We start from the raw sequence: 23,135 nt of genomic DNA, 5'->3' as shown, positions 1-23,135 counted from the left end.
TTCTGTCTGGACAGGAGCAAGATGGGATTGAGCATTTTTTTGCCTTTAAGCAGGATGATGTCACCACCTCTGAGAATATTATTTAATATCTTTCCCATCTCCAGAAGAAAAAGGCCCGGCCATAAATCTGTGATGGTCGAAATAGTTTTCACTAGATTTCACTGAATTCAGGAAATTGCAGTGCTTGGACAATCAGCATTTTTTCAGCAGTGGTTGGGTCAGATATCTGAGGTGGGCAGCCCATTTATTTTGTGTCTGCAGGGATCTACCCGGCAAAACCTGCAAAGTTCTCACTCAGTAACAAATATTGACATCCAAATTAAGAATGTTCCTGCCTAAACAAATGGCCATGTCCATGCAACACATTTAAATGTGTTCTAATTATTAAATCAATGCCTGCCATTGGCTCCCCAAAATCATTGCTTTTTCCCCACCTGGGGAAATACAGGAAAACAAACTGACAAACTTCCCTAAAGAATCATTTTCTTGTCAATGCAGAAAAAGCCATGAGTTTGAAGCTGAGAATCTTCTGTTCCTTGGTAATCAATGATTTCTCTGTCTTGTGTGCCTGTATCTCCTGGAAATGCCACCACGCAAAGCATCACCACTGATGTCACTGCTATCAATAGGTCAGATCAGTGCAATCTGATAATTCTGAATATGGACCAAAAAAAGGTCATCAGCAGTTCCTGCTCCCCAAAGATAAAAATGACATGAATTATGGAGAGAGAGAGAGAGGATGGAGAGCTCTGGGAGCAGACTGGAATCAACCTGGGCTCTGAGAGGAACTCATGGCTATTTTAGAGATTGTCCCCAGGAGCTCCTCCCTTCTCCTTCCCACCAAGCTTTCCACACAGACAAGAAAGAGCAAAAAAAAAAAAATTCCTCTATTTTATCTGAACCACTGTGTTGAGAGAAACAAAAACAACCCCAAGGAAATGCAAGTGCTTTTCTGGAAACAGGTTCCTCCTGCTCAGCCTAATGTAAACAAGCTCTGACAGTGTTCATCATTTTCCTTTAAATAGATCTAAAAACATGAAGATTGACATTTATCATTGGGCTTCTGGACATCTGTAACCTGATGAATAAAGAAAGATGTACAAGGGAAGACATTAATAAGGAATTCAATATACCGAGTATTATTTTAGGAAAAGTTATTGTATTTTGTTCTGCATGGATTCCTCCTACTGGGAAGAAGAAAATAAGGAGAGAATGAAAATGAATTGTAATATGATTTTTCTTTAGACGGGGAATTATTTTTTTTAAACACAAAACTACTTCAACACAGGCAGTTAAAAACAGTTCTGATCAGACACAACAACCTGGTAAAAGGTTCCAGTGTATATTTTTGATACAAAGTCCAGAGACAACATCTTAGAATGTCAAATCTCTCTCTGTGCTGCAGGCAAGTCTGGAAAAACATGTAGTTTTTTAATCTGCACCATGATCTGTACAATTTTTCCAACTGCATGAGCCACCCACCTCTCTTCTCATTCCACCCCAGATCTGCCAGCTCACACTTCAGCCAGATGTGTGACAGAGCAGTGGATATTCACATCCCTAGTCTTTAAATCCAGTATATGGGCATTATTGGAAGTGTCCAAGGCCGGCTAGACAGGGCTTGGAGCAACCTGGTCTAGTGCAGGGGGTGGAATGAGATGATCTCTAATGTCCCTTCCAGCCCAAACCCCTCTGGGATTCTGGGTTTATTTTTAATTTATTCTGCCAAAAACATGACAAGAATTAAGACTTTCAATTCAGGTTTCTCCTGTCCCTTCCTCCCTACTTAAAATCCTTCTCCTTGGGCCTTCCCAAGACAAAACCAAGGGGTATTCCAGCCAAAATCTGCTTGAGCTCTGCTCTTAACACAACGTCTGTCTCATAAAGAGAGATGGAGCCTCCATGCCCGGCAGTGCCCATATCAAACGGCCCCAGGAAGGAAGGCAGGAAAGAATCAGGGGATGCCAGGGCTGTGGTGGAATTGCTGTGTTGGGAAGCAGACCTGGCAAGGAGATGCAGCAGTTCAGCTCCCTGACCTTTAGAAGAATTTTTTCTCAGCCACTGAAACCATGAACAGCCTGACCAAGTAACTTTCCACGGCATGGCAAACTGGTTCAGGAGGAGATTTTTGCTTTCTACAAGAGGAAATGCCTCAGTATGCAGGGATTATGAGTCCCAGCGTGACTCAGGCTGGAGGCTATAATTGTCCATGGCTCTGTGATCTCCCAGCAGCTCCAGGACACGCGTGGGATTGGGGAGTGGAGCACAGCACGCTTTGCTCCACGTGAGGAGCTGAGGTCTGAGCTGGAACCCCTCCTGAATGTCCCCTTATACCCATGTGGCCAAGCTGACCTGCTGTCTGCTCCACTGGGGCTGCTGCTTGAGATGCTTCAATGCTCTTTTAAAGAGAGATTGCAAAAAGTGTTCTCTGGGAAGGAAACAGAGAAATTTTTCAGTAGTGTTCTGGGGAGGGTTCTGACCAAGGGAAACATCTGTGTGCCCTTATATTGATACAGAGGTTTTGGAGCAGAGTTAGGGATGCTGAATTGAAAGAGGCTGGAAATAGTAGTTTAAAAGAAATAATTACACCTATCTCTAAGTAATGCTTCTCCTTAGGAGAGGTAAATGTTCTTCAAATTTGAGCTAGAAGGTCGGAGATGCTGAAGGAGATATGATTTGGATTCATACCAAAATGCTGAGTTAATACTTGCATTTCAGTGCAAGGGTCACAGGGCTTTATAGAAAGGTGAACAGCTTCCCTGGGATACATGTTGAGAACAACTCAAAAACTCATGTTACCAGATTTCTGCAAAAAGGGAGCAAATTCCCATGGGAGAATAAACCCCTTTCTGCTTCAGTGCACACCCTGCTCAAAGCACAGTCAGGAAGCAGTTTCCAGGTGACACCAGTTAATAAAACACACACAATGATCCAGGAGTCTCATGTCAGTGTCAAAAGCTGAGCCCTGGCTGGGGATGGAGCAGACACATCTGTTTTGCAGATGAGCTGTTTAGAGCACAGGAGGAAGCTCACACAGCAGCCTGAAAAGGGCTGTGATTTCAACCTGCCAGGAGAGTTCAGCACCTTGTGGGGTGACACCAGGCCATATCAAACTCAGGAGGAAATGATTTGTCTAAGTTCACCTATCCATTTGCAGCGTGTTGAACAAGAGCCTCATAACCTCCTGCTGCAAGAAATGAACACGACAGCAAATCAAGGCTGGAATGAATCACCCAGAGATCCCCTCATTATTCCAACAGCTACAGATTGGTGCTGCACCCTCCAGATCTTTATTCCCTCCCCCAAGCCTCTGTCAGAGCTGTGTCCCTGTGCTGGTGATGTCTTGGGAAGGCTGCCCTAGAACAGAGACTGGACAGAGCTAAAGAACAAAGCAGGGATTTATTCACAGGATCTCCTGCATGGATCCACCTTGGGCAGCACCAGAGCCCAGCCAGGGCTGCACCCAAGATGAACCAAAATGGCCCCAAAATGCACGGCCGGGCACGGGGTCTGTCCCTGGGATTAGTTCTGCTCCATTTGCACCTTGCAGTTCATTGTCCCATTCCAGCTTTAGCCCCTGCAGTCCCACCCTGCTTGTTTTTCTCTCTCCAGCCCACGGTGTTTGTGCTCCTGGGCTGAGATTTGGGTCATTTGTCCTTGGTGCCCAGCTGGAGCAGGAATTGTTTTGTCTCCCTGCTCTGTGCACAGAGCTCAGCATCCCTAAATATGAAGCTGAGACCAACACACTAAAGCAGCACAGAATGTGAAAAATAGGAAAGCCAAACCTGAGGCCTCTCTGGCACTCACCTGGGCCCCAGAGGGTGATGCACTGCTGCTCGTGGGTCTGGCAGATGCCATTGTAGCAGTAGCCATCCACCCCATGGCACGCGTGCCCGTCGTGCAGGTAAACGTTGGCCGGGCACTGCGGGCTGGCCCCCGTGCAGAACTCGGGCAGATCACAGGAATTGCTCGACTCTCTGCAGGAAATCCCCGCTGGTTTGAGCTGCAAAACAAACAGAACTTCAGTGGCTGTGCCGTGCCTGGTCAGCCCTGCAGCACAGGAGCAGATTTCCCCCTGGCCCAGCCCCGGCTGGCTGCAGAGCAAGGGCAGGGATGGCAGAGCTCTGAGTGCAGGGGTCTGAGCCATGCTGGGAGGCTGTGGCAGCAAGGAGGCTCAGATGAAGCTGCACACAAGGCTCAAGACAGAAGGCAACCCCAGCCCTGATGTTTGCAGGTGGCTCCTTCATCGTGTCTGAGCACAAGAGCTCTGGAAAGGAGGATCTGGAGCCCTGGGAAAAGTCAGGTCAGAGACCTTTCCACCCAGGGCAGCTGATCACAGAACACTGCTGTGTTAGGGCTCAGGAAGCCACCAGCACACAGGGCTGTGGATTCAGATGCCCAACAATTCACAGCTTGGAAGGTTCAATTCAATGATCTTAAACAGATCTTGAATGTTAATGAATCTATGGAATTACATTTCCTCCTGGAAATGTTGTGATGGGCATCAACATCTCCTCAAACTTAGTCACACGATTAACTGTTTGTCCTATACCAATTTCCATGGAAAATGATATTTTTTTTGGAATGTGCCACTCTGAACATTCACATCTCAACAGCAGCGACAAAAGTTGGGTGTGCTCTGGGAGCAGAGCTGAATTTTAATCAAATTGCCTTTGGTAAAAAAGCAAAGGACACGGAGATAGATTGATTTTGCTAAAGAGCAATTCCTGGCTGTGAGCATCCCTTGCTGCTCCAAGCTCACAGGTTGCCACAGACAACCTGCTGGATGCTTTATTAGCCCACAGGCAAGGGATGGTCTGAGAATTCAAGCAGGTAAATGCCTGTGGTAAGTTGGCTTTCATAGTGTTAGGGGACCACCACAGCTGATGATCTGCTGTTAAAAATACATATGCTGTCGATAGAATTAATGATTTAAGAGCCTTCCCCCCAAAAAAGAGGGTTAAGCACTTAATGATTGCTTGCCAAGTAAGAATGAGAAAAATTAAAGCACACAAAAGTTCATGAAAAAGAAGTTTTGCATGAGCAACTGAAGGGGCCACAAAAAGCATAGAGACAATTTTAAAAAATCTGTTGATCTGCTCCTTCAATAATTTATATTTTGGGAATTTTTTAATTGCTCACATGACACACAAGTGTCTTAATGCTTATCAATACCAATTTACCTCTCCTCCATCCTTGCTTTGGGAATTTTCTAATTGCTCACATGACATGCAAGTGCCTTAATGCTTATCAATACCAATTCCCCTCTCCTCCATCATTGCTTATTGCACTGAAGCAGGGAAAAATAGAGAATTCTGCCCTCCCCACCCCAAAGAGAGACATTTCCCCAGGTTCACCTGGCAGTCCTCGCAGCAGAGCCCATGTGCACACACTGCTCCTGGGTTCAAGGCACAGGTGGTGGCATTGCAGCACGGGTTTGTGCATTCCTGCATGGATTTGGAAGACAACGTGCAGTCACCATGAGCTGTAAATCAAGAGGCTGCCTATAGCTCTGCCAAGAAAAGCTGGGCATGAAATCATGAATTATGCATGAAATTCGACAACCTGATCCAAACAGCCTTGTCTGCCCTCAGATTCAACAAGCCCAACAAGTGTAGTAAAACCAGAGGAGCTGCTGAGGAGGGCTGGTTTATTCCAGCTATGGATCTAATCCCAAATATCACAAACAACCCAAGCACGCTGACACCAACCCTGATAGAGCACTGGGGTGTTTTATTTCCACAGGAATCAGTGGAATGATTCCAGTGCCTCCAGAGAGGATCCAGGAGCTGCTGCAGTTGCTGAGCATGACGACCACAGCTCTGCTTTGTGCTAGCTGCTGGCCAGGCTCCTGCTTGGATGGAGGCTGGGGCTGCCACAGAGGAACACGACGACACGATTCCATGTAATCCCTTATCAGAGCACACCAGTAATAGAGCTGTGAGATATGGAGTGGGCATGAATTGCAGCCTCTCTCACTGACACATCCCAATTTCACACTTGTGGATTAGATGGTGCCGTGTGTGGGCTCCTGCAAACTTTATTGTCAGGAGAACGAGCTCGTAAGGAGCCTCAGAAAAGAATGGATTTGTTTTTCCAAGATAATGCCCACAAGCTGCAAGTTACACCAGCTGAGCTGGAATCTCATCTCTCTCACAGAAATAGAAGCAGATAAAATTGCTCTTCAGCTGTGTTAAGTCTGTTTGACTTAGCAAGGGATCACTGACAATAGAGGGAACACAGGAGGAATTAGTGGGTTAGAGTGATGCTCACAGCCTCTTGTTACTTCCCTGGCTTCTGAAAGCTTCCCAACTGACTCACCAGCACAAACCAGAGGGATTCTCAGCATTTCACTGTTATTTAGGTATTATCTTCCTGGATGTACAAAGCCAACTGTGCTCTGAAGCAGAGGAACAACTTCCTGCTCCTATTTCTGATCACCGGAAAGCAGCAGGCTACAGAAATATTCCTGTGCAGCTGCTGCGTGTCAGGAGTAACATTCCTCTTCTGCACAGAAGCACATTTTATAAATTCACCTCAGAAGTAATCTGAGATAAGCAGGGTGGAGTGTCAGTCCCATTAAGGTCATTTTGAAGCTGCAATACCCCATCCTCTGGCCCCACAGCAGCATTCCACAGGCAGACTGGGATAAAGACACAGCTCTTGGAGTGGTGTTTCAGCACCCTCTGAAATTTCCAATTGCTTTCTCACTTATTGCTCGTTGTAGGGAATGAGCTTGGTAAATAGTTTTTGTGCCTGGGCTATCAAATTGTCAGGAATGATTTTAACATAAACAAGCGAAAAAACAAGCAAGGCTCACCAGGCTTTGGGAGGATGGAGGCTGCCACCTCAAAGTACTGCTGTGCTGGAGTTTGTTATTATTATTATTATCAGTTATTATAGATAATAACAGCAATGATGGGAGGAGGTTTCTCAGAGTGGCTCTCCTGGCTCTTCAGCGAACCAGAGCAGCCCAACCCCAGCACAATTCCAGCCCCACTTATGTGATGTCAGGCTCTGTCCTGTGGACAGGACACCTGGATTTCCCCCTCTCTTTTCTAAGAACACAGGACAGGCCCCACTGGGCCAGCCCATAACGCCTCTGTCCCTGTGTCCCCCTGGGAGCAGCCAGCAGGAGATGTTGAAGGACATTGACACCTTCCCATTCCCCTGCCTTTCTCTTGGCTCCACGGGCATTTTTAGCACCTGTAAGAGTCAGAGTAAAGGAACTCACAGGTAACCAAGACAGTCAGGGGAGCAGCTCCTTCTGCTTGTTTGGAACCTGCCATTTTCTAACTTCATCTGCTCATTTCTCATGGGGGATGATCTCTCCTCTCTCACCCTTTCCATTCCCCTCACGATTTTATCAGCTTATGCTGCATTTCCCTTCATTTTCTTCTTTTCCAGCCAGAGCCCTTTGGAAACTTTGAACCACCTTATTGCTTTTCTCTCAATCTTTTTTCACTCTGCTTTATCCTCCCTGGGATCAGGGAGGGGTAGGGAAAACCTGCACAAGCAGTTTCAGGCACAGCAGATTTATAGAGGTCTGCTGGTGCTTTGTTTTGTTTTCTTATTTCCCTCCTAGTACTCTCTAACAGCCTATTTACCTTTTAGACCACTCCTGAGCACTGGGCTGACATTTTCATGAGACTATTTATTGCAATATGAAGTCTTGTTCCTCCATGGTCAGAGGCAGCTCAGAGTCCATCATCTTCTTTGTGTTTTTGGAATGTGCATCTCTCCTCAGTGAGTCCCATTTCTCATCCTAATGCCTGTTCCAGCAGCCTCAGAAGGTTTCTCTGCAGTCCTTCACAGCCAGTTTTCATCTCTAGCAGCCTAACTAATACCATCAGCAAATTAAAGACTATTCCTCTTCCCAGGCTCTTTATGAAAATGCTGAGCTGTGTAGTCCCAGGACACATCTCATGGATACAGCACAGCAGATCTCCTGCCACTGCATGAAATGGGTGATTTACACCTGGTTGTATTTCTCATCTTTTAACCCAATTTTTGCCCATGCAGTTTCTCTCCTTTACAGCTGCTCAATCTCCCAGAGAAGCTTTGGTGAAAGGTTTGGACCAAAGCCTCTCTGAACCCCTCACAGGCTGCAGTGACAGCCCTGTCCCTTTCCATCCACTTGTTGAGCCCTTCAGAGCCCTGTGACGGATTTCTAAGACAAGATTCTGTACGGCAAGATTTTATAAGACAGGAGTTCCTGGCACAAAAGCCCTGTTGAGTCGTCCCTGGCATGTCACAGCTCTTTGGGCACTCACTCCTAATTACATTTGGAAGTAATTTGTCTGACTTCTGAGTTAGCAATTTGTAGTTTTCTGTTCCTCCTTGCAGCTGGTTATAAAAGACACATTTTCATCTTTCAAGGACTGAGGATTTTTACTTCTCTTTATTCTTTTATCTTTCTATCTATAATTTACATTAACCCTCCTTCCACAGACACTGCAGCACATCAGGCATTTTTGGTCATACAGACTAAAATTGTTAGGATCATAAAATCATAGAATGGTTTGGGTTTGAAGAGACCAAAAATCATCAATCCCACGGTAGGGACACCTCCCACTGTCCCAGGTGCTCCCAGCCCCAGTGTCCAGCCTGGCCTTGGGCACAGCCAGGGATCCAGGGGCAGCCACAGCTGCTCTGGGCACCCTGTGCCACTCCCCACGCTCCCAGAAGAATTTAATCCTAATATCACTCATTCTTGGGATGCTGCAACACCATGGACAGAACTCACTGGGCAGTGAATTAGTAACTAATCACACAGGTTTTCTGGATCCACTCAGGTCAGGGCAGTAAATCCCAAATAAATTTAATTGCATCCAAGCTGCATTTTTTTTTCCAATATAACTAAAAAGACAAAAAAGACAGAAAGAAGAGGCAAATCAAGGCAGTGCTTGCTGACATTAAGTGGCTTTGACTTGAAAAGGTATCACTGACGTTCAGAAATGAAAACAAGAAAGATAACAGGGTTACAAAGACATTTGCAAGCTGCTTGCACTCCATTGACTTTAAACACGGAGATAAGGCTGCTTCCTCCAACCCTGTTACTCTCCAGAGTGAGGGAACTGTCAGGGAAACCTCAAGGCTTGGACCAGCCCAATGCACTCCCCAGGCAGGATGCAGCAATATCTTGCTGCTTTAACTGCCCCCATCTCTTTTGTCGGTAGGTCCCTGTTTATCACAGGAAACAAATCCCAGATCTGCTGCTGCCTTTAATTCACATAATCAGAGAGAAGTTCAATAAAGCCAATGAGGAGGGGATGTAAAAGGGATAAGGATGCCAGCTCGGATATTATTTGACCTCAGGTTTTGCCTATCTCCTGCTGATGTGAGGAGTCCTCTGACACATTCACTAAACTAAATGGAACAATCTTTAAAGCAGCAGCAATCTGTTTGGGAGGCAGTGATGGCTATTTCTGTTGGGAGGTAATTGGTTAGAGGAAAAGAAAAATTCTACAGGGAAGGAGGAAAGGTCTTGCACCTAAAAACTGAAGCTGCAATGAAAAATACCTGGCCAATATTAATATTTCTATTTATATAATTCTATATATATGGATAGTGAGGCCCTGGCACAGGGTGCTCAGAGAAGCTGTGGCTGCCCCTGGGTCCCTGGAAGTGTCCAAGGCCAGGCTGGACAGGGCTTGGAACAACCTGAGATAGTGAATAAGTGAAATGGCAGGAGGAAAATGGGATTATCTTTATGGTACCCAACCCAAAGCATTTTATGATTGCACAGTGTCTATGGTTATGTTGACATAAACATAAATAATCAAATATAAACTTAAAAACTGTTATAAATATAAATTTGAATGCAAGTAAATACAAATATAAATATAAACATAGCTACAGATATAGATATAAATATAAATGTAATGTGGCTTCTCATTGACGGAAACAAACCTTCAACTAACTCACGTTTGCTTGAGAAATTCCAGCCAAGTTCTAAAACTTCCTTTGAGTTTAGCTGATTAGCTAATGCAGAAAGGAACTTCTAGGAACAGGAGGTCATGGCCAGTCTGCTGGACAAGCCAGAGTTTGCTCTCTAAGGATGAACTGAGCACATTCTTAACCCAAGGCCTGCTTGAACTTCCCCATCTCGAATGCACTCGAGGCTCCCTGCCCTTCTGAGACTCTGAGGTTGGAGCTGGTGGGACAGAGGCAGAGAAGGCAGAGCTCTGTTTTACACCAAACACACCAAACCAGCCCTCCACTGCCAAAACCCTGCAGGCAGGACATGAGCAGCATTTCCCAGGTGGTGTCTTGTCACTGACATAATTTCTGGAAAATAACCTTTGCCAGGGTTTTTCTCCTGAGGAGCTGAGAAGCCTCAGAAAAGAAATGTAAACAATAATTATCTGATGGCTGTGCAATGGGGTCTGGAGGTTGCTCATCAACAGGTGCATCTTGGATTGGTTGCATGTGAATTATTTTTACTCAATGACCAATCACAGGTCCAGCTATGTCGGGACTCTGGTCAGTCACAAGATTTTATTATCATTTCTTTTCTTTGCTGGCCTTCTGATGTCTCCTCTCTCTTTCTTTAGTATAATTCTAATATATCATTTTCTTTTAATATAATATGTATCATAAAGCAATAAATCAGCCTTCTGAAACATGGAGTCAAGATTCTCATCTCTTCCCTCGTCCCTCAAACACCACCACACACGCGTGCCCAACAACAGGTGCAGCAAGTGGAGATGAGAATTGTTCTAAAGTTTTATAATTCTATAGTTTTAGTATATAATTTTCTTTTAATATAATATATATCACAAAACAATAAACCAGCCTTCTGAAACATGGAGTCAAGATGCTCATCTCCCCCTCATCCTGGGGACCCTCAAACACCCCCACACTGCCTTACCTCAGGCTCCCCACAGTCACACTCCTCTCCATCCTCCACGTAGCCATTCCCACACTTCTGGCCACCAAAGGACTCCTTGACTTCAGGCAGGTTAAAGAGGCACATCCCCACTCCTTTCTCCAGGCTGTTTTCCAGGTCCTTCCTGCTGCAGCTGCTGAAGACCATGGGGAATGGATAGCTGGAGAAAAACCACATGGAGACAAAAGGAAGGCTGTTGTATGAGATGAAAACCTCTCTCTCCCGTAACACTGGTGACATTTTAGCACATCTGTGCCTCAAGCAGAAGATTGTGTTCACTTTTTATCTCACAGAATTGAAATACAGCAGTTCACTGTGAAATTGAGCTCGACCAATTAATAATAGTAACAACAATAATAATAATGATTTCTGACTATGAGTACAGGAATTTTCATTTTTTCACTTTGATTTGTAGCTGCTGTTGAGGATTGGAAGTGTTCACATTTGAAATTCCTTCTCCCTCTTTTGCTTAGGGAGTTATAATGCAAATGATGATTATGAGCCTAAAGAAATGCTCATAATCATGAGGGTTTGCAAGTAGTATCCTGCATTTGCAGGACTGCAAAAGATCCTAATCCTTCTTGGAAAATTCAGCCTCAAATGGCAAAATTTATTCATCTTGCTCTGCAGAATGGCAAACTTCCTCCTCTTTTCAGGAAAAAAAAAAGACTAAAAGAAAAAACCCCACTGTTACTTGATAAGAGCCTGCTTCTGCAATTCATCAAAGCTGAGCTTGGAAACTGCATGATTAAAGCAAAGACAGTTTTTATTTTAAATCAACAGGACTGTAAAAAATTCTAAATTCTAAATATTATATTATATTATATTATATTATATTATATTATATTATTTAAATAATAATTTCAAATCATCAGGGCTGTAAATAATTTAAAATATAATAATATTATTATATTTCTATTATATTATTATATATTATATATAATTATATATAATATAGTATATTATAGATGTTATTACATTATATTTATTTATATTATAATAAACATATTATTTAAATAATAATTTTAAATCAGCAGGCTGAAAATATTCCTGTTTGGAATTCCCAGTGCTGAGCGCAGGTTGGGCCCTGCTGTGCAGACCCACTCCTTTTGCAGAACACCCAGACTGAGACCAAAACAGCCCCATGCAGCACAAACACCAGCAGGTAATTGCTGTTTTTCTCTGGCAGAACTCAATTCCATTTCTGCTGAGCAATGTTTGCAGTTTGCCTCACGGATGAGGGACCAAGTGACACCAAGTGATGGCACAGTGTCCTTGATGCCTCGAGGAGCTGGAGCAGAGGCCAGAGGGAGTTCAGAGGAATAAAGTGCAGATTTACTGAGGTGCCCTCAAAGGCCAAACCCTGGCAGTGCCCAGATGGCTCGAAGGTGGAAGCAAAAGAGCTTGGGCCAAGATCTCACATTTTTATAAGTTTTAGTCCATTTGCATATAGGATTAACTGCCCAATTAACAGCTTCAAATGATGAGGTTTCATTCTCCTTGCTTGCTTGCACACCCTCCTCTTTTCACACTGTTCATGCTTTGGGCCTGAAGTTTGAGGAGATTGTCCTGGAGCCTCCCGCTAGAACAGGATTGTTTTGTTTCCACCACCCTGTGAAATATTCCAGTAACACTTCATATAAAGCTAAAGCTGCACACCAAAACAGAACAGAACAACTCAAACCCCAAGGTATCATCCCAAGGACTGCTGTGACTGCTCTGTGCTGAAATGTCATGGAACCAGAGCCATGGAACAGTCTGGGCAGGAAAAGGACTTGGAGACCATTTCATCCCACCTCCAGGGGCACCTTCCACTACCCCAGGGTGCCCCAAGCCGCATCAGCCTGGCCTTGGACACCTCCTGTGGCTGCTCCATCCACAGCTCCTCTGGGCAGCCCCTGCCAGGGCCTTCCCACCCTGACAGGGAACAATGTCCCCACATATCTCATGTCCAGGGAACCATTTCCCCACATATCTCATGTCCACATTGAGTTACACTGAATGCATGTCACAAACACGGTGTAAAACAGCTTCTCCCCTCAGACTGATACCTTTCCAGCAGAAACTCCCCATTTCAGCAGCTCAGGAGCCCACCTGACCATTCCACTTCACTCACTGAGTGCTTTGTGTCACCCACGTGCCACTAGGATTGCTATCTTTGCAGACCAGCAAGATAACAGACAGAAATTCTGCACTGCTGAACTCCAGACTTCCATTAATCTCCTGGTGTTTCTGATACCCTCAGATGAAAAGCTTGTTTTGGGAATGATGATGCCCCTAGGTCTTAGAAAGGGATAATTTCTATTAAAAAGAAAGAAATGTTTGGCAACTACAAATGCAATAGAGCTTCCTATGCTGACATAAGGAAGTTAATTAGGATCTTTTAGAACGTTATGGATACATTACAGAACAGAATATATTTTGTGCCTAGTTAAAATTACCTCTTTTACAGTTTCTTTTGCAATAAAACAGCCAGCTCATTGGAAAAGAACATAAACATGAGTCTGAAGAAGAAAATAATTTTCCAATATCACTATAGGGCTTGTCAAGTTAAACTAAACAGTTTTGAGTTTCACTGACATATGACTTCAGAAAGCTAATAGGCATCTCCATGTAATAAGCTGATTGCTGGAAAATATCAATGTTTCAGCAAAATGACAGAGTCTAAGATAAATAAAGAAATTTCAGAATAGCAGGAGGTAGGAGCCAGGCTGCTAGTTGGGCCCCAAGGGAGGACAGGGAAGGTACTTGGAGTAATGGAACAGAAAATGAAGGCTCTTGGAAAACTACTGACCATTTCATATGGAGCAATTGGAGATGTTCTTAACAGGGCACCACAAATTTCTGTCCTACCCTGAGTGTGACTGGGAAGAAACCTCACAAAATTCTGTGTACGAGACTGTGAACAAGCAGATGGGTGCACATTCCTGCCAAACAGCAGGAAAAACCAAAGAAACCAAAGAAACCCAGACACACCTGACTGAGAAATCCTGATGGGGACTTGATCAGACAGGGCCCTCATATCAAAGTGCGAATAAATGAACACTGCATCATCCAGGCAAGATCCTGCTCTTCAGTGGCACAGCTTTGATATCCACTGGGGTGAGACAAGGAGACACACACCTCTCAGGGAATGACATCCATTCAGGAGCACAGTTAATGCAGATTTCCATGTGACATCTCTCAGCCACACACAGATCATGATTACAGCTCACCAGTCAAAACTGTCACTGTTTCAGGGCAGTTCCTTGGCACCCCTGGAATCCCAGGATCACTGGCATGGATGTGAGGGGTGTCTGTCCATCAGCAGGAGGGCAGAGCCCTCTCTCTGTGCCAGAGGTGGAACGGTGTCATTGCTGATGAATGAGCTTTATGTTTCCCCCCAAAGGAACTTCAAGCTGTTTCCTATTTTGAACCCAGAGATCCATTCATCTTTGGCTTTTCCTGCTCCTGACACTGATTTCCTCAGCTGACATCAGTGCAGCACATGGCACATGATGACATTTCCTGAAACTCTTCTTCTTTACCAAGTAATCCCCAAATAAAGCAATAAAAACCCAGAAATAAACCCAGCTGGTGGAAACAGAGACACTTCAGGGTAACCACACCATGCAGGAGAAGATCCCACATTAATTGGTGCCAATTGGTATTTCATTGGAAACCTGACTGATCTTTAATGTGATATTCTGATACACCACCAGTCTTCTTTTCTTGTCCAATAAAGTTCCATGTAACAGTCACAGCACTTGATTGTTGTGATTTTAGGCTGTATTCTGTCTGTCTTTGCAATTTTAGAGCTGTTTCATCAGAAGAATGAAACGCCTGGCAGATGGGATGGGAAGTCAGAGATATCAGATGTCAGCAGTGCTCAAACCAATGTTTGAGTGGATCTGGAGCTTGTGAAAAATGCTGAAGGGATGGGGATGTGAAAGGAAATACAGGAGCTTCCTCCCATTCCCTGCCAAGAGGCTTCTGATCTCACCTGGAAGGAGCTGCCTTAGGGGGGCAGAAGGAAATGGGGTCTCCACAGTGAAGTCAGCCCTTGTCCTGTCTCCAAGATTTCAGTGATGCCTAAACTGGGATGTTTGTGCTTCCTGTGGTAGCTCAGACACTTACTCTGTTGGAAAACCAGCTCATAAATGCCATGGAGAACATTCCAGAGGTGAAAAATTCATCAGCAGTCTTTATACTCCATTCATCTCCACTCAAGACATTTTCTGTTACAGATCCTTATTTCTTTTTACAGTTGGAAAGAAAAAGGACACTTCAGTCCAGCCTCACTCTTATTCCAAAATGCTGTGTCCCATGCATTTTTTACACTGTCTGAATCTCTAGATTTAATACACAATGGATCATTTTGTCAAACTGTTCTGGCTGTGGGTACAACTCTACAGAACTCAAATTGTTCCCAGCACTACCATCAGTCTCCTCAGTGGCTTTACAGCAAGGAAAATCACTTCAGCCTTTCTGCCCCTTTCAAATTCACAGCATTCCTTGGTGTCTCCTTGGTGCCTAAAAGAGGTGTTTAATGCCCAGCAACAAATATCCCAGTTTCCAACAAAAATAGCTTTGCTGCTCCTGCAAATAAGACCTTCACACTTGTCAGAGGATCCCTGGTAATCGATTCCTTGGGAAACAAAGCCTGGGCTTGTCCCATTCATTTATATTTCAAGCACTCCAGCCCTCCAAATGCCAGGTTCCTTTAGGCAGTTCTGCATTTAGCCTGTATTAGATGGCTCCCTCCATTAACTAAGTGAAGTGGCATCAGCACTCTGTCAAGTCCCATTTAAGGAGAGAGGATTCTTTGTACCAGCACCTCGTTGCCCAGCACAGGCTTCTTTTCTTTTCTTTTTTTATGAAATATAAAAGCTCATCTCCGTCATCTCCATTCCAGAGGAATTCCCCTTCCTCAGGGGCTGGATGACAGGAGAGCTCAAGCACAGGAACTGAGCCACTGCCCCAGAAAATTCCAGGCTCAGGAGATGAGACAGGCAGAGCACTGAGGAGAGAGGCAGTGGCTGCTGATCCGTGCAGGTCACAGCAGATCTGTGATCACTGCTCAGGCTGGGATGCTCCCATTGCTGCCTTCCCCATTGCTCAGGCTGCTGGGATGTTCCCATTCCTGTCCTTCCCCATTGCTCAGGCTGCTGGGATGTTCCCATTCCTGTCCTTCCCCACTGCTCAGGCTGGGATGTTCCCATTCCTGTCCTTCCCCACTGCTCAGGCTGGGATGTTCCCATTCCTGTCCTTCCCCACTGCTCAGGCTGGGATGTTCCCATTCCTGTCCTTCCCCACTGCTCAGGCTGGGATGTTCCCATTCCTGTCCTTCCCCACTACCCAGGCTGGGATGTTCCCATTCCTGTCCTTCCCCATTGCTCAGGCTGCTGGGATGTTCCCATTCCTGTCCTTCCCCACTGCTCAGGCTGGGATGTTCCCATTCCTGCCTTCCCCATTGCTCAGGCTGCTGGGATGTTCCCATTCCTGTCCTTCCCCATTGCTCAGGCTGCTGGGATGTTCCCATTCCTGCCTTCCCCATTGCTCAGGCTGCTGGGATGTTCCCATTCCTGTCCTTCCCCATTGCTCAGGCTGCTGGGATGTTCCCATTTCTGTCCTTCCCCACTACCCAGGCTGGGATGTTCCCATTCCTGTCCTTCCCCATTGCTCAGGCTGCTGGGATGTTCCCATTCCTGTCCTTCCCCATTGCTCAGGCGGCTGGGATGTTCCCATTCCTGTTCTCCCCCCTGCTCCATCTGGAATATCCCTGGAGAAGCACTGCCTTGGGCTGCAGGAGACCCAACCCCCTCCAGCTGCATTGCAGCAGCACCTCAGGAAAGCTGGAACTCCTTTGGTTCCTCCAAATCCTGTCTGTCCACACCTCAGAACCTCATTCCATCTCCCCTGAGCTCCTGCACCATAAAGCACCACAGATTTGTGTTTCCCAACCACTCACACAATGATTCTCTATCCATTCTCTATCCATTGCACAGCATGATAAACTACAGCCTCACCATATCCTAAAATCCTTTTGATTATTATGATTATCACTTTCCAATCTCACTTTCTATTTCTTATTCAAGAGCTGCAGGATTTTTCTAAAGGATCTGAATTTTTCTGTCCCAAATATTGATGTACACACACCCAGACAGACACTATATGTATATACACATCTATTTATAGGGTTCCACACATCTATTTATAGGGTTCATTTCTTCCAGTTCACATCACAACCTGATTATTCAGCATTATGGCAATGTTTATACAGAGCCTTTTACCAAAAGACCCTGAAGTGGTTTACAATTATTCACTCAATTAAAATGCACAAGAGCCCCAAAGAGCTCTGTTAAGCACCACCAGACCTCCCTCCCTGAGGTAATATGATAATTGGAGATTATATTAATTTTAAAAGTGACATTTTTTTTTTCTCTGAGCATGCTTATGGAAACAACTGTTGGCCAGCTAATTTCCAAAGGTGCAGAAAACTGGGACTGAACTTTGCCCAGAATTCCTGAGAACCCAAACCTGAGGGGCCATAAATTCCCCAAAATTTTTTGGGAAAAAAATGGAATTTGCCCAAAATTCCTGAGGGACCATACATGAAAACAGCTCTGGCATCAGCTGTGCTTTTTAGGAGCATGAAGGTGCTTGAAGACAAGAGGAGTGCTGAGTCAGAATTTTCCCTGGTCCAACACCTGAACTTCCAACATTTTCCATGACAACACCTTGTCTGAACTGACCACCACAGTGACTTTGGGTCTGTCTCAACCCAAGGACCCTTTGAGATTCAAAAATATGAATATTTACTTTCCTTAATCTCCAAAATTCCTGAATTTTGGCTCACAGCTGAGGGGATGAGCAATGCCGACCCTTTTACTGGAGTATGGAGATGGGAGTCTGAACAAGTCATCCTTGTTCAGACTCTAGAAAATGCCAGACCCAGAAATATGTCAATTTTCTGTTGCATATCCCAGTTTTATCTAAGAGCACAAAAATGAGGGGGGGGAAATTAAATTAAAGAATAGAGATAGGGTTGTTTTTGGTAATACAGGCGTAACTGATTTTTCCATGGAAAAAATGGCAGCACTAGGAGTAACCCAAATAAACCTCTAGAAGGCAGAAACTCAAGCAGCATAAACGTTTCTAGAGCCAGGGAGGTGTTGATTTCAAGGAACTGTGACAATTTTCCAGCCTCCTCTTAAGTCCTGATCTAATTGACGTAATTCTTTTGCACTCAAAAGCATCCCCTTGGTTTTAACCTTCTAGACTTTATTACTGCTCTCCAGCTTTTGAAAACAACTTTTTATGGGCTCCTGAGAGAGATGAGCCTACCAGAATAAAAGTGAATTTGCTATGAGATGACATTTTTTGACACTCCCGCTCTTCTGTACAGCAAGTATGTTAATGAATTAGTAAGCATAAAGAACTTCACAGAATTAGGTGTCAAGCAGGAGATAAAATCCAGTTTTCTTTGATATTGAAATAGGTGTTCAGATACTACAGATCCCTTCATGTATCAAGTTCTGTCACTACACGTTATTTCCTACACCTCACGTTTTAGTAGCAATTGTTTCAAATGAGACAAGTGCCAAAATGTGGAGAGACTTTTTAATCTATTAATTAGACAAGTGCCATATTATGGGAGGGCTTTTTAATCCATTATTTAAACAATGTCTTAATTTCTAAGTACTTCTGAGGGAGAAAGGTACAAATGCAGTTTTGACCCAACCAGCACAGTAAAGGGGGAGTTAAAGGTACCTGCAGATTGTTTCACACCTAAACCTTTTGCAAACAGCAAATTGGGAAAATTAGGAGGAGGGGAGAAGCTGGAGGAGCCTTTGGGCTCTTGGAAGCAGCACAAGATATCAGTCTGATATCTTTGCCCAAGATATCAGTCCCAGAGTTGACGGGGCACATCTTTTTCAGGTGACTTGGAAGGATTTAGCTAAAAATGTAGAGTAGTTTTATCTACAGATAAAGCATTTAAACAGGAATTTTGCTTCAAAAGGTGGAGGATGTCTGACAACCCACACTTATTTTCCTAGCCTATTTTTCACTCCCTTGCTCCTCTGTTAAGAGTTTTAATCCCTGGAGAATCGATAAAGTAGAGCACAGAATTGGGCCGTGCAGTTAGAGATGACATCAAAGCTCTTCTGTCTGGGTTCATGGTCAGTGACTGCAAAACAAGCCCAGACTTCTCCTGCAGCTTTTGTCACCCTCACTGTGTGGTGGCTGCTAACCCTTCCAATAAATAACTGGGATGTCTCACATTGGTGTTCATTTAATTGATGTCTGCTTGGAGCCCTGTTGTGCTACAGTGGAATTTCCAGGCTTATTGGAAGGAAAGCCTTTCCAAGGAAGTGTTTAAGCTTTGCACACAAATGCCTTAAGTTTGTTTTAATTTTCCCCTGGGGCCAGTGCAGATTCCCAGAATGAATTCCAGCAATCTCCCTTCAGGTGCCCAGACTGGACTGACACAGCCCCAGCTGGGGCTTGGCCTCTCCCATCGCACACAAGGTGCAATTTTAACTACCTGGGATATTCAAAAAGGCAGATTTACAACTCTGAATGGGGGGCTTCAGGGCAGAACAAATGCCTGGATGGTTCCCAAAAATCCATCCTGCAAGGCAACAACACTTAATGGCTTTATACAGTATAGATGGTTGTGGCAGTCACAAAACTGCCAAATAAAACATTATTAGCAGTTACTTTCCCTTTGACAAATAGATGGTCACAGAAGTTTTTTTTCTTGGAGGAGAAGCCTGTTGTGACTTTCCTTTGTGTTCTGGGGGTGAAGCAACACTAAACCAATTTATCAGCCCTGACAGGATCCTGACTCTGTGCTGGAGTTATCTGCATTGCAAAAGCTCCATGGGAATTGAATTCAGACAACTGTTCTTCCTGTTGGAAACCAGACAGCCAAGGCAAGGAGCTGGAATCAGTTTGAATTTGCCTCTGGCTCATCTTTTGCTCTGTTTCCTTTTAGACCACTACCTCATTAATAAAAATTTGCTGGATTGCTGAGAGTTCAGGTTTCACAATCTACTGCTCAGAATTTGAGGCCGATCCAATGCTGACTTTAGGAAAAGTCAGAAAGCAAGGCAGAGCAGAGCAGAGGGATGAAAAGGCCAGGTCAGGTCTGGTCCCAGGCTAAGGAAAAGCAGGATGCAGACACCCTGTGCCTGCCAGCAGCTCCCAGCAGTGAAGGAAAATCTGGATAAGGAGCACAAGCAGAGTGCCCTGAGTTTAAATTCTGTCACACAAAACACAACATCCTCAGCATGTGACGAGCAAATAAAGACAAATGGTCCAAACCAGTGCTGGAGATCAGCTTCCTGCTGATTTCTGATTAGGGAAAAGGTGCTTTGGTTAGCTCCCAACATGATTTTACAATCTGCTTTTGTTCCAGGCTGTTACATTCTAATTTTCTCCCTTGAAAAACCTTGGAATTGATTTTTTTCCATGGGCCAGGAGCAGACAGGGATGAAAAAAAAAAAAATTATCTGATTTTGGGAATCAGATTGATGGAAAGACCAGTCATAAAGATGGTTCTCAGAGACAGATTTGGGTGAGCAGATCAAATGACACCAAGTTAAGGGAAATGGACACAAAATAGGGCTAAACCCAACCAGGAGAAACCCAGGCCAGGGAGAAGGGATTTCATAGGAAATCCTGAGTTGGAAGGGACCCACAAGAACCCTCCTGGCACAGACAAACCCCAAGGATCAGATCTCTGGATGGAGAAGCTGTTCCCTGGGAAGAGCAGGAGCAGAGAATGAAGTGCATGGAAATGCCACTTGGTGAGATGGGGGCGCTGGAGAAAAGAATCTGAGCCTGCAAAAAGCTGGGAATAATAAATACCTGGGGGACAGGCTCATATTGATTTCACTTAGCATCTGTACTGCCCGGGCTCTTAATAAATCAGGACTCCAAGACAGCAGGATCATGGCTCAATTTCTTGGTCTTTGGGAAGATCCAAAGGAAAGATAAGTGAGGAAAAACAGTGCCAGAAATTAGTCTGAATTTCCTTGGCATTCCCACCTTCCCTTCTTCTGCTATGAGAAAAAATCTCTTTACCCCATATCACCTAAAACTCCTCAGATGAGGGGAAATGGAATTCTTGAAAAAATCCTAAATATTTAACATTTATATATAAAATCCTAAATATATATACACCTTGTAATATAAACATAAACATAAATATATGCTTACTTTTATATAAATAAATGACAAGGAATCCTTTTTTCTACCTTCCCCATTCTTTTTCACAGAGCTGAAACAAACAAAAATTAGCAGTCACATTGTATTTATTTCATGATTTTAAGCCATGAGGACAGGATGGATCCAGCCATGATCCAAGACTTAGAGATCCTTAATGAGCAAATTAAAATTTCACTCACAGGAATGAAAGGCTTTTGATAAATCTAAAAAAAACCCCACATGGATCCTGATGAAATCCTGGCGTTATTGAAGCCCATGAGAGTTTTCATCCCAACTCTGGATTTCTCACCTGGTGGTGGTTGGCTGCCAGGGGTGGGGATGAACACAATTGCCATGCTAAAGGAAAGAAGAAAGGCTCTCCAGGACACCAAAGTTATTTCACCTGTTCATTTTAGTGCTTTTAATCTAAAATAGATGGTTTCTCATCTTATCCCACCACTGGGGCTGCATCATCCATTTGCAAAGGCTGAAGTGGAGCCTCCCCGCATTGCTGCCACCAGGAAAACGTGCCCAGCCCTCCCTGGCAGGCTTTGACATCAGAAAAGATCAAGAATGACTTTGCAGGAAGGAATTGTCAGGGTAAAATTTCCAGCATTTTGCAGGCACAAAGGGCTCTGTGATTCCCATGCCAACTGTGGCAAATGCAGCTGTGGGCACCAGTTAATTACAGGGATTCAGCCTTGCAGGTCCACAGCAGCTCCTCCAAGTGCTCCTGGGCACAAAACACATGCTCAAAAAGGAGCTTTCATGGGACCTGAAGGATCTGCCCTTTAAGGCATGTTCCCATTTCCAAGCCAGGAATTTGGAATTCATTAACACCAATTAAAACTGGACACTGGGTGCTTAATTCTCCATGCACTGCTCTGCAGATTTATCCCTGCAGGTTGAAAAGTTTGGGGTTTGTTTTTCTTTTTCTTTTGATGAAGCAGCCAAGATAAAGGGAAATGTCCTGATATGATTTGTTCTCGTGGGTCATGGCAATAGCAGCACTGCAGGAGAAGAATGTCCCTCTCAGAGCTATATTTCCTATGGATATTACAGCAACGAGACAAAAGGCAGCTGAGCTCGCTCATCCCAGCATCCAGGCCAGGAAAAGTGGATACATCTCGTGGCAGAAACCCCTGCTTGTCCTTAAGTATCTGCTATAAATAATCACACCAGGAGTAAAATGTGCTTTCATTGGAGAAGTCACCTCTCTCCTTGTCAGCTTCACTTACAGTAAAGTCATGCTGTCAATCTGAGAGTTCTCCTTCAGAGTACACCAGCAAAGCCAATTATTTTCCCTCCTAACAGCACATCTACTGAAATGGGAAAGACTAAACTAAATAAAAAGCAATTATCCTTTTTTCTTTTTCTGTGTGCTAATTGTTAACAGTGACCCACTCCTGCAAAGGGCTGGGAAAAATTAAATGGATTTCAACCAACGCTACTAATTCTTCAACACAGATCTTATTTATCACAAAAATTAAATATATCTGCCAGGCATGGAAATTATTAGCAAAAAAAAAAAATAAGGCCAAATGCACTGCAGACGTGGGGCTATTTGGAGTGAAGGGAAAGACTGACATAAATCTATTCTGTAATCTCGTGGCTGTTTCCTACTAAAGGAAGGACCAGAATGCAATGTACTAAATTACTGGGGCAGAGGGATATGTTGCTTAAGGATTTTTTTCAAAAAAAAAAGCAGTTGCACTGCTGGCACAACAGACCTAGCTCTGTCACAAGTAATTTATTACACCAGTATATCAACTTTATTAAAAAAAGAAAAAGACAACAAAGAAGTCTGTCTTTGTGCCGAGCTCAGCTCAGACTGGTTTGGGAACATAAACAGCTTCAGAGTTTAATTAGAAACTGTTTACATCTGAAAGATAATTTCATTTTCCTCAAATTGTAACAGAGGTAATTCCAGATAGTTCTGCTGACTCCAGAGTTTAATGGCTCTGAGCTGCCAGACAGAAAAATGCAAAGTGAGGTCTGAACAGCTGAAAACCGACTGAGAGGGGTCAGGGAATTCTGTGCTAACTACTAA

At 44.2% G+C, this 23,135-nt stretch overlaps 1 protein-coding gene across 1 annotated transcript in view; it reads right to left on the bottom strand.

The window, feature by feature from the left end:
• Positions 1-23,135, bottom strand: part of ADAM12 (ADAM metallopeptidase domain 12) — a 182,216-nt gene that overhangs the window by 18,546 nt on the left and 140,535 nt on the right. Inside the window, exons 12-14 of the mRNA XM_054277234.1 lie at positions 10,874-11,051; positions 5,358-5,447; positions 3,808-4,003 (exon numbers count right to left, since the gene is read on the bottom strand). Of these exons, the coding sequence (XP_054133209.1) occupies positions 3,808-4,003; positions 5,358-5,447; positions 10,874-11,051 (464 nt within the window). The remainder of the gene's footprint in view (positions 1-3,807; positions 4,004-5,357; positions 5,448-10,873; positions 11,052-23,135) is intronic.

This window comes from Melozone crissalis, unplaced genomic scaffold (genome assembly GCF_028551555.1).
Source record: "Melozone crissalis strain CALT ecotype California unplaced genomic scaffold, PUWL_Pcris_2 ptg000019l_1, whole genome shotgun sequence".
Classification (NCBI taxonomy): Eukaryota; Metazoa; Chordata; class Aves; order Passeriformes; family Passerellidae; genus Melozone; species Melozone crissalis.
The sequence above is the reverse complement of the archived record's forward strand: the minus strand, read 5'-3'. Positions and strand labels throughout refer to the sequence as shown.